Here is a 12608-nt window from a genome sequence, read left to right on the forward strand (position 1 = left end):
TACTCATTATGTAATCAACTGTGAGAGAAAAGAATGAATGAGTGTGACAGTTTGGAAATACACTCCTGGAGACTCAAAAAGATAAGGAAGAATATATGTTTGATGCCTTGAGAAGGAACCCTTTCTACCTCACATACACACACATTGAACACACTTAAGTCTACTGTTAAACAACCTTATTATACGTTTGCAGAGACCAAGTATGTACTAAAAGAAAATCTAAAAGTCAGACTCTAAATCAATTATTGTTAGTGACTATGTCCAACAGATTCATAGAAGATTAAGAGACAGATCCTTAGAACTGACCTACTTTAACATGATAGCTCTGCAGCTGAAATAACTGGAGGCCACAAGGATGATCTTACTTGCCTAATGTTCCACAGTTAAGCTACTGGTGGCACTGGGGCCAGAAACTGGGGTTTCTCTCATTCAGTATTCTATCACTGTTCTTTTTGATGCCCAGCCATCATGTTAATTACCATCACAATTCTATCTGGTTCCTCAAAGATCACTGCAGGTATGATTCCTAACAGCCTTGGAAACTATTACTGCATCCAGGTTTCAGGCCTGTGAATATTTGTGATTCTTGCACCACAAAATATAGTATCAAGGCTTAAAGGCCAAATCAAATTAACTGACGTCACGAATGTTTTAAAATAGTTTCTCTCTTTTATCTTCCAGGTCTACGGCTAAATATCATCTTTTCAGAAATGCCTCCTCTAGCAAGCTTATCTACAATTGTCCTATTCTTTACAACTTTTATGTGTGTGTGCGTGCTAAGTCGGTTCAGTCATGTCTGACTCTTTGTGACCCTATGGACCACAGCCCACCAGGCTGCTCTGTCCATGGGGATTCTTCAGGCAAGAATACTTGAGTGGGTTGCCGTGCCCTCCTCCAGGGGGTCTTCCTGACCTAGGGATCGAACCCATGTCTCTCAGGTCTCTTGCATTGGTGGGCTGGTTCTTGAACACTAGTGCCACCTTGGAGCATAGGTCACATTTTGAAACAATACATTTGTTTACTTATCACTGGAATATCTTCTCTAACACACTGTAAATTCCATGAAAGCAAGGATTCAGGACACTACTGTTTATTTAGCAACTAGCACAGTTTGTGGCATGTAGAATAAGCTCAGATAATATTTGCTGACTAAACAAATGAATTTATCTCACTATCCCATGGTTGAAACAAGTCATATGGAAGCCATAATTGTCCCTTTTATGCTGTCCCAAGGCTTCCCAGGTGCTCAGTGGTAAAAAAAAAAATCCTGCTGATGCAGGAGATATGAGTTCAATCCCTGGGTTGGGAAGATCCCCTGGAGAAGGAAATGGCAACCCACTCCAGTATTCTTGCCTGGGAAATCCTATGGACAGAGGAGCCTGGAGGGCTACAGTCCATGAGGTTGCAAAAGAGATACAACTTATTGACTAGACAACAACAACTCAAACTTAGTATCTAAACCCAAGGATTAACGTTCCAGGAAAGCAGATTTTAGCTCAGCAAAAGCAACCAATTAGATTCAGAAATGGAATGAGCTGTTTTGTGGGGTACTGAGCTCTTTCCCAAGAGGCTGCCAAGGCACACAGATCCCACTGCTTTGGGCAGAAGTCTGACCCTGACATCTTAGTGTCTCCTATGACTTCCAACTCTAGGCTCTGCAGTTCTTTCCAAATGTTTGATTCTGAGTTAGGTGCATACAGTGCACACAGAAATTCATTAGGAAATAAGCTAAGAGAAGTTATCTAATGAGACTTGGAAAATAGATTATTCACGTATGCATGCCTTTTTACGATTATTTGCTGCATATGAATTCTGAGTTTACAATCTGCCATAAGTCCATGTACCTGTACGTCAATGAAGACTAAAAACAGAGTTAAAAAAATCTGGGTAGCATTTTATGGTTTTAAACACACACACACTTTCATATAATTACCATATCAAGTCTGTGAGGAAAATTATACCTGAGCTTGTACAGGGTAAATGGCTGATCCAAACTCATACATGTACCTGCTAGAACCGTCAGGATGCAAACTCCCAAAGTCAGTGATCTTTCTGACTCCAAATTATCCGCCCTTTAGGTTTAGCTATATATCCTCCTCTTGGATGAAAAATACCTTTCTTCTAAATTCAATGGGAAAAGGCCAAATAGAATTTAAAAACCTGTTTTTTTTCTTTCATAGGTATCAAGAATATCTTTTATTGATTATCAGAAACATTACAAACATCTAATATGAACAAACTGTAACATGACAGTGATTAGTTTGAACAATTAATACATCTCATTAGCTTTTATACTTAAGGATCAACAGTTACTAAATGTGATTTTTTTTCACACAGTCTGATGAAAAATATTTCAATTCACAATAGCAACTTTCTTAACTCAAGATTCAAAAAAGGAATATTTTCTTCTTTAGTAAAGCACTGAGAATAAGATGGGAATTTATCACAGGTTAAATGGCAAGGGAGAAAAGGTCCAGCAGCATTTTATTTTCAGCCAGTAGTTTCTTGTCAAAGGTCATAGAGAGCAGTGGTCTACGATTAATACAAAGGGAAATACACGTCATCCCATCCTAGTGTTTGAAGGGACCTTTGAGACCATCTAGTTCAATTTCTTCTCTTTTTTCTTATTTGACACAATAGCTTTGAGATTTTATTTGCTATAAATACCTATTGAGAGTTCATGTTTCCAAGAAATGCCTTCAACTTTCTAAGAAAATCATGATCACATGTATTTTTCAGGCATCTTCTGGCATGACAATTACATACCGAAACATTTGCAATTTTGTTCTCCTATATGCATATTTATGTTCAATACCTCTGGCACAGGGTGGTTTTCCTTAGTCAGTCTTCCAGCTACAAAAGACACGAATGAGTAAATCTTGGAAAAGGGATAACATCCTTGATATTGTCAATTCCTAAGATGCACTGCAGATAGCGTTCAAATCCCATCCCAAAACCTCCATGTGGCACAGATCCAAATCGACGGAGGTCCAGGTACCTGATTTTGAAAAACAGAGTATCATTACCTATAAATGCTTCATTTAAGATCAGACGTTATGATAGAATTTTATGTTTCAAAAGTATCTTGCAGTCATTTGTGCTCGTCACATCATTGTGGCAGACCCGTCTTTCCACCTTAAGACAGATGAAGGACACAGGAGTTAGAGTGATCTGTCCAAGATTATGGAGACGAAACAGCAGCAAATCCTGCCATGCATTCATGGGCTTTGGTCACATGATCCTAAGTTTTTGTTTATTGGATACTTATATACAGAAAACTTGTCTCATTAGGCTATAGAAAAATTCCTAAGAACTGTATTATTTTTCTTTAAATACACTCCTCTTCTGCTTCCTAGTATATCAATGATAATGTTCTTTTTTTCCTTATCAAAATCATACTGTTCAATATATAGAGGAAGGTGAAGCAGTTTGCCTGATGTATTACAAAAAGAGATTCCCTTCCTACTAGTCTGTAAGCTACATCAAGGGCAGGAACTGCATCTTATTCAACCTTTATCTCCAGTGACTACCCAGAAACAGATGCTTACAACATGGAGAGTTATTGTTTGAAGGTATAATAATATACTCTTGAGGGCTGCAGTGAGGAAAAACTTCAACTCCTCTGCATTAAGCCTGGTGGAAAATCTCCAGAGTCGTTTTTCTGAAAGGCTACACAGCCTCTGAAGTCCATCCATGCACGTTCTACTCCCACATTAAGACTACATGCTAGAAAACGGTACACTCAGGATTCAAACTCAGATTCCAAGATACCAGTCCAGGATACAGTTATTTTATGAAAGGAAGAGAAAGAAGAAGACTCTATAACTCTTTTTATTATGTCACTTGATGGTGGGAATTCCTGAATTATATAATACAGATTAAAATAAATTTATAGTTTCTTGAATGATTTGTAAAATATACAAACATACAGCATAAAACTTAAACACCACAGCTGGTAGTCATTTGGCTCTTAAGAATAAAGACTATAACCTATTCCCCCACTATTAATGACTACATGTATTGGTATTTTAGCTAATTAAGTACTTCTCTTTCTAAAATAAAAGACAAACTACAACTAGGTGAGTTACAACCAAGTGAGACATCAATAAGAAAGAAGTTATCTAGGATAAAACCTGAGATTAGTAAGCATGATCAGGAATAATGGAAGGAACTCAGTCTTGAGTAACTGAAATGTTTGATAGCTGAATTAACTTTATAAGGCATGGAGGCAGAACATACTTTGATTTAGTGAGAAAATGAGATGAAAGGCATATCATACCACCTGTCACAAACACCTGCAGGATTTGAGCTGGCTGCTAAAAGTCCAGTATCCAGCTTTAGCTGGCTTTAAATTTCTCATACACAGATGTCAGAACACTGGCATAAATATCTGGAAACTGAATTCAGAAGAAGCATTCTGCCTGTAGTATTTTTCTTACCTTTGCTTTGATAGATGGAAAGATTTACTTCTAAAAATAAGTTTTCAAAAGAACCTGTATTTGTTTGATTGTTGCTATATTGGTTCTATAGAAGAGATGGTAAAAATTGTGGAACTAGTTACAGATTTCATTTGCATGGGGCATGTAGAAACGAGAAGTGAAAAAATTCTTAGACACCTGGGGTAGCTACACATTCAGTGTGGTAGAACACTAGCAGAGATCACAGACTTGAAGATTTTTAAGGTCATTTTTACCTTTAAGATACCATGATTACCATATAAAAGGAAGCAGATTCCAACTGTTAAAAAATAAAATTCAATGAGTCAATTTTAAAAAATCTTTATTCTATGATTCATCAATCAGGCAGGACCCACCTAGCAACAGAAAAGAGCTCTACAAAATGATTTTAGGCAGAAGGGGGCAGGATAAGGAAGTTAGTAGCAAAGAGTGAGTGGTTTTAGGCAAGGTCATCTTCCTTTAGGAGATGACAGGTGTCCATCAGGCAGACAACCTCACTAGTGTTGACCAGGTAATTCTAGACTCTCTGGTTCAAGATTCCACTTCTGGGAGATGTTGAAATTATAATTAAATCAGATATTAAGTCTAAGTTTGGGGATGTGAGTTAGCACAAGTGACCTCATTTGGGCCTGTTGTCTCTTAAAATAATAAATACTTACTTTTGGAGATGTTAAGAATTTGAAAATTTTAGTTGGGAAAAAAGTAGTATTGAAATGATTAATAAAGACCAGAACAAGTCTAAACCAATGATTAAGATATATCTAGTTTTTATATATATATATATATATATATATATCTAGTTTTTATATACTATGAATAACATCTTATAGACAGAAAATAAATTGAAGTAAAACGTGTAAGTGTGACAATCAGGTTCATCAACCCAACAGCAAAACTCAGCACTAAGGAGGAAAGGCGGAAAGAAATTAAACTAAACTTCTACTCTGTGTACTTAACTTATATTGCTTCATTTCATCCTCACAAAAATCCTGTGAAGTAGATATTACCATTCCATTTTATAACCAAGAAAACCAAGGCTCAGAAAGATTAAATATGCCAAAGTTCATTACTGATAAATAAAGCAATCGAGGGCCATTACTTGAACCCAATTTCAGGCTTTTTGCATCTCTGAAATCTAGTTCCATTACCAAAAGGGAAGTGTGTAATTTGATCTTTCCCTCTGCTGAGGACAGCAGAAGAGTTAATAATATGGTTGATACTATTATACAAGATCCTGAAAGAGTCTTATTACAGAAATATGAATAAATAAATAAATAAGTTGTATATAATGAAAAGTACTTGAAAAAGGGATCTGCAGAAGGAATACCAGAACAACTTAGGAATGCAGAAAGATGATCTTCCCGAAGCAGCTTAGATTTGTACAGTTGGTGGAGACCCCAGGGATCACTTAGCTCAAGCCCCTAATTTCAATCATAGAGAAAATGAAGCATAATGGTTAAGAACCAAGTCCCAGTTCTACGCTTCTGTGTGCTCTTGATTAAGACAGTTAACACCTCCAGGTCCCAGGCCTGGATGGATAATAAAAAGGGAATAAGAATGGCACCTAACTCAGGGGGTATTGTGATGATTACACAAAACAATATCCATCAAAATTTTAACATTGTTATCTGGCACACAATTGGTAATAAACAAATGGCAGAATTATTATTACTACTTTTCAAAGACTCAAAGGGAATAACTAATCTCAGGACCTGTTCATTGTTTTAACCCTCTTCTATAGCACCCTGGAAATATAAGTGAAAACTATGTAACATTCAGACCCAGAGCCAGAACAAGAGTCATCAGGGGTCGTATTCTTACCATTGGTAGGCTTCTGTCAGTCCTAATCTGTAAAATGAAAATAAGAAAATTCTTTCAGAGAATGACAATAAGATCAATATACTAACCACCAGACATTTATTTTGGGTTGTGTGCAAAGTGCTCTTTATAAAGAAGTAAATACCCAAACTTGTGCTCTTAAATAATAATATATAATACAGTTGAGGAGCTGCACCTTTATTAGGTGGTAAGAAAGGTAAGAAAACCAATATTAAGAAAACCAACAGTCCAATATTATCAAATAACAAATGCTATGGAAAGAAAGCAAGGTCCACAGCTCAAGAGAGGGGGTTCATCTGAGATAAACTTATTGTCCTGTGATATAAGAAAACCACTATTACTACTTCGTAAGGATGTCTAAAGGTACACCCAGACAAGGGATGTACAGACACAATTTTCTTTCCATAATGTAAAATAATAATATAGATTCTGAGGCTACTTCATAATATGGTTGCAAATTGTTTTTTTGCCAATTTGAGAAATGTTAGTTAATTAAAGTTCTTAGTACTCATTAAAATTTATTTCAGTCTTTAAAAGTATTTGGGACCATGGTGTATCTCAAAGTGATCGGGATTATGAAAAATTCAAATATGCAAAAATATGAAAAACATGAATAGAAGTCAAAGACAGATCCCGGCGATAGGGAAACACATATATCCACTTAATTAGGAAAGATAAATTTGGATATTATCAGATATTAGGTAAACATTTAATGTTATGAGGAAAGGTTTCCTGAAGGAAGGAAGCAAGTACAGAAAACAGACCAATTAATCTTTCAACAGATGAGATTTCTTGCCATGTGTGATTTTTATTGTGCTTTTAAAAAAAAAAAACCCAGAGAATCTTCAAATTCTTTCCATCTAAGGAGTTTTACTGTCACTTCAATTCCACAATTTTCCCAGAACTTCCTAACACTATAAAAAATACTAAGGAGTTAGTAGTCTAGCTGATAAAAAGAGTCCTCCCAGAACATATTTATCCCCTTTCTTCTGGATGCTAACCCAAACAGAGCAGTTCGGATGACTGGGATTACAAAACCAAATTACTCCACAGATTTATAAGTTGGGATCTTGGAAAAGCAACAACTTTTTAAGCACTTCTCCATTAGGAAGAGAAGGCCTTACAAATGGCTAATTTAACAAACACGTCAAACAATCAAGACTTTTCCAGATTACTATGAAACCTAGTATTATCTGGAGAGAAAGATTATGCCTTCAACATGGGAAAGTCTTTTTTTTTTTTTTTTTTTCAAAAGTCTGGCACAGTAAAAGTGGAAACCATGGAAAACAGAGGTTTATAACCTTGGTTAGTTTAGGAAGTCATTGTGGTTTTTTGGCAGACCATGCATATACAGGAGTGGTAGTTCAATTAGAAACATGATTCCCCTACTTCTCATCTCCAAAACATTTTCTGTGTGTTTATGGATACATTTCCCAGGTCTCAAACAGTAAGTAAAAGTTATTCAAATACTTAAATCAAGATACTTACATAGTAGAAAACCCGAGGAAGGGAAAACTGCTTATTCTAAATGCTACCTTAGCAGATAAATTTTAGTTTCTTTCTTCCTCCATCTTAATCCTTTCCCTGGTTCAGAGCCTGTCTTCACGATTTAGTTTAAAATCACACACACACAAAAACCCAACAATTCCTTTTCTCCCAAAACACAGAGAAAAGGGAAGAACAAACTTTAAGGGGCTTTAGTTGTCTTTCCTTTCTCTATCACTAACTTTTAAAAAAGCTATTTCTATAGGGAGAGAGATATACAAATAGTGGACAAAAGAAAAAAAAAATCATTGTGTCATATAACAGCTCTAGGCTTTCAGAAAAAGAAGCTCAGAGAGGTTAAGTAACAACTTGCTTCAGTTCACACAGAATCTGAGAGTCAGGTCTGTCAGGTACTAAGACCTACGTACTACTCTGTTAGTCTGCCATTACTGCCTCTGAGTGCTCCATTCCCATTTTTTAAGTTTCATTTTTTCTAGTTCTGATCAGTACCTGGCCAATTGCTGTTCTAATAAATGGTACCGTTCCTCTCTGAGGCTTCCTCCAAAGAGTTCTCCAACTCCAGGAACCAGAAGATCAACAGCAGCAACCTGAAAAGGAAAAAACTCACAAACACCATTCTGTTTTCATACCATCCCAACAATGTCAGCTTCTGAAGCAAGTGGAACTTACAACATTTTGATGACTGGCTGTTTAACTGCTTACAGTTAAACAGAATCTTATTTATGTTAGCTGTTCATGTCCCCTGTTTTAATACTAAATGTTTAACTATTATGTTTAGAATATAAAATGCAGGTGGACAGTTGCCCCTCTGGCACCATTTATGTGGTATACTTAAAAAAATATGTTTTCTGCACAAATGTGGTACAAATGTTAGTCATAAAAAATGTGGAAAGTATTAATAATTATAAAAATATTTTAAAACACCTATCATCATGCAGAGGCAATTATACGTTAGCATAGTTTCTTTCAGGTTTTTTCCTTGTATGCTTAAAGAGTATAACAGAGATCAAATTACATATAAAATTTACCATTCTCATTATCTTAGCCAACAAAATACAATAAATATTTTTCCTATGTTAGTAAAAATACTTCACATACTTAATGTTTTAATAGCTGCACAGTTTACTGTTTAGAAGTATCATAGTTTATTTAACAGCTTTCTGTTGAATATTCAGAGTGTGTGTGTGTCTTTCATAAACAATGTGGCAATGATGTTTTTCTTTAATTTGAAGTATGTTAGTACATGTAAAATATGCTCTGATTGTTAATCAAATTAAAACAGAGAGATACCACTTTGGTGTTATCAAAATGGTGCAGATAAACAATATAAACAAACATGGATTAGAGAATGCATAAACTAATACTCTCATACCTCTGATACAACCTTTCTGGTCAGCAATTGGGCAAAAGATAATCAAAAGCTTTAAAAGTGCAATTTGCTTTGACTCAGCAATAGGAGTTCTAGGAACTAGTTCTAACAAAATAATCAGAGATGCAAAAAAAGAAAAAAAATTCAACACACAGAATATTTACTACAGTATTGCTTATAATAACAAAAAATTCAAGTGTACATCAAGAGGAGACCATCAGATAAATTTTAGACATGGAAGAAAATAGACTGACATCTATAATACATAATGAGGTGTAAACTGTGTTGCTATGATTTCTTTTCTTTTATTCCTATTTTCTTATTTTCTACAAGAAAGGTGTTATACTGTTGTAATAGAACAACAAAAAAATTGTAATAGGGTAAAATGGTGGCTTGATGTTTTAACTTGTATTTCTTCACTTACTAGTAATATTTACATTTTTGAGAACGTTTATTTGCTATCTATATTATTTTGTGACTTGGCAATTCTTTTTTGCAAGTTGGGGCGGGGAGGACAAAGAGGTGCCAGGTAGACATTTATAAGGCCAGTAATAAGAAGGCACAAAACTCAGAAAGATTTAATTTACAAATAAAAATAAGGAATCCATAGAACACATTTAATAATACATAAAAATCTAATCTTTAAATGTACATTATATTATAAACTCTTTTCTTAAATTTGCCTTACTTTAATATTAAGCCATTCCCCTGTTTTGATTTCAGAATTTTTGACTGAGGTATACTTTATAAATAACTAGTTTAATAAAAACTGTAATAATTTAAGAATGTGTGCCAAATGCTATATAATCCTCATTAATATCATTAAAGAGAAAATATGAGATGTGATTTTCATCCCTCAGCCAAATTAAATTGAGACGGGACAGAAATATACTAATGGTTTCTAATTTTACAGAGTCTCCTGCTACTCAATAAGCTGGTGAGAAGTAAGTGTACAAACAGGTCTTTTTCACACTACAACTGTTGGTTGACTACATTTTACATTATCATGTACTAGTATAAAGGAAGAAGACTGTTCTACAAACCATAGGAAATGTATTTGTGGTTTAAGCCTCTATGAGCTTGGCTCTAACTGCTGACTCTGACAGTATCTGGCCCCTAAAAACACTGAGGTGCAGTTGGAAAAGAAAGCCTTCCAGAAATGACAGTGTGAAGGTGCAGATGGGCTGCAGGTAACAAGGAATGAAAATCCCCTTTGGATAGTAAAACGGCTAGTCTGGGAGAATTTTAGATGTGCTGAAATGCACTTTTTACTTTGACATAAATTCCCCAGGTATGGGCAAAACTGGAAATTCCCTTCATCACTACTGCTGGATTTGAGGCTCAAGTTATTTTGATGCAGTTCGATTCATAAGCCCCAGCAAGGGAAATTCATTAGATATCCTTGGTATTTAAGTCCTAAAAGATAATGTTCTTAAAGTGCTACACTCAATATGCCAGAAAATTTGGAAAATTTATCAATGGCCACTGGACTGGAAAAGGTCAGTTTTCATTCCAATCCCAAAGAATTTTCAAACAATTGCATACAATTGAGCTCATTCACATGCTCAAAATCCTTCAAGCTAGGCTTCAATCTGGAGAAGGCAATGGCACCCCACTCCAGTACTCTTGCCTGGAAAATCCCATGGACGGAGGAGCCTGGTAGGGTGTAGTCCATGGGGTCGCTAGGAGTCGGACACAACTGAGCGACTTCACTTTCATTTTTCACTTTCGTGCACTGGAGAAGGAAATGGCAACCCACTCCAGAGTTCTTGCCTGGAGAATCCCAGGGACGGGGGAGCCTGATGGGCTGCCATCTATGGGGTCGCACAGAGTCGGACACGACTGAAGCGACTTAGCAGCAGCAGGCTTCAATCGGACACGAACTGATAACTTCCAGATGTACAAGCTAGATTTAGAAAAAGCAAGAGAATTTCAGAAAAATATCTACTGCTTCATTGACTATGCTAAAGCCTTTGACTGTGTGGATCACAAAAAACTGTGGAAAATTCTTAAAGAGATAGGAACACCAGACCACCTTACCTGCCTCCTGAGAAACCTATATGCAGGCCAAGAAGCAGCAGTTAGAACCAGACACAGAACAACGGACTGGTTTCAAATTGAGAAAGTAATATGTCAAGGCTATATACTGTCACCATGCGTATTTAACTTTTAAGCAGAGTACATCATGCAAAATGCCAGGCTGGATGAATCACAAGCTGAAATCAAGACTGCTGGAAGAAATATCAACAAACTCAGATATGCAGATGATACCACTCTAATGGCAGAAAGTGAAGAGGAACTAAAGTGCCTCTTGATGAAGGCCAAAGAGGAGAGTGAAAAACCTGGCTTAAAACTCAACATTCAAAAAAACTAAGATCATGGCATCCAGTCCCATCACTTCATGGCAAACAGATGGGGAAACAATGGAAACAGTGACAAACTTTATTTTCTTGTACTCCAAAATCATTGCATATGGCGATTGCAGCCATGCAATTAAAAGATACGTGCTCCTTGAGACCCCATGGAACTATACAGTCCATGGAATTCTCCAGGCCAGAATACTGGAGTGGGTAGCCATTCCTTTCTCCAGGGGACCTTATTGACCCAGGAATCAACCAGGGTCTCCTGCATTGCAGGAGTATTCTTTATCAGCTGAGCTACCAGGGAAGCCCTCCTTGGAAAGAAAGCTATGACAAATCTAGATACAGAGACATCACTTTGCCGACAAAGGTCCGTACAGTCAAAGTTATGATTTTTCTAGTAGTCATGTCAAATGTGAGAGATGGATCATAAAGAAGGGTAAGCGCCAAAGAACTGATGCTTTCGAGTTGTGGTACTGGAGAAGACTCTTGAGAGTCCCTTGGACAGCAAGGAGATCAAACCAGTCAATCCTAAAGAAAATCAATCCTGGATATTCACTAGAAGGACTAATGATGAAGCTCCAATACTTTGGCCACCTCATGTGAAGAGCTGACTCACTGGAAAAGACCCTGATGCTGGGAAAGATTGTGGGCAGGAGGAGAGGGGGATGACAGAGGATGAGATGGTTGGATGGCATCACTGACTCAATGGACATGAGTTTGAGCAAACTCAAGGAGATAGAGAAGGATAGGGAAGCCTGGTGTCAGGCAGTCCATGGAGTCTCCAAGAGTCACAAACCACTTAGCGACTGAACAACCGCCACCACCCCTTGGTTGAGTATTCTTCCTTCCAAGTTGACTTCACAATATGTGGTCTATTGAGTGTACATATCCAATGTTTAAAATTTTATGATTTACTAAGTAACACTGATACAATTTTAAAAATTAGAATACTACTGGGTGATCCTGGCATCTTATCAGGGACTTCTGGGCAGTCATTTGTCCTAATCACACATGGCTGAATGGAATGAATGGACATTATTTTCTGTGAAACCAATACCCTAGCTGAATATTTGC

At 36.6% G+C, this 12608-nt stretch overlaps 1 protein-coding gene across 5 annotated transcripts in view; it reads right to left on the bottom strand.

Annotated features, from left to right (window-relative positions):
- Positions 1-2163: 2163 nt before the first annotated feature.
- Positions 2164-12608, bottom strand: part of NARS2 (asparaginyl-tRNA synthetase 2, mitochondrial) — a 137883-nt gene continuing 127438 nt past the window's right edge. For 4 of the 5 annotated variants that reach the window (XM_027531499.1, XM_027531503.1, XM_027531504.1 and 1 more), the window contains exons 12-14: positions 8292-8389; positions 6279-6305; positions 2164-2998 (exon numbers count right to left, since the gene is read on the bottom strand). In XM_027531499.1, coding sequence (XP_027387300.1) covers positions 2854-2998; positions 6279-6305; positions 8292-8389 — 270 coding nt within the window. In that variant the 3' untranslated portion in view covers positions 2164-2853. The remainder of the gene's footprint in view (positions 2999-6278; positions 6306-8291; positions 8390-12608) is intronic. The other variant, XM_027531500.1, reaches the window with a different exon arrangement.

This window comes from Bos indicus x Bos taurus, chromosome 29 (assembly GCF_003369695.1).
Source record: "Bos indicus x Bos taurus breed Angus x Brahman F1 hybrid chromosome 29, Bos_hybrid_MaternalHap_v2.0, whole genome shotgun sequence".
In the NCBI taxonomy this organism is placed as follows: Eukaryota; Metazoa; Chordata; class Mammalia; order Artiodactyla; family Bovidae; genus Bos; species Bos indicus x Bos taurus.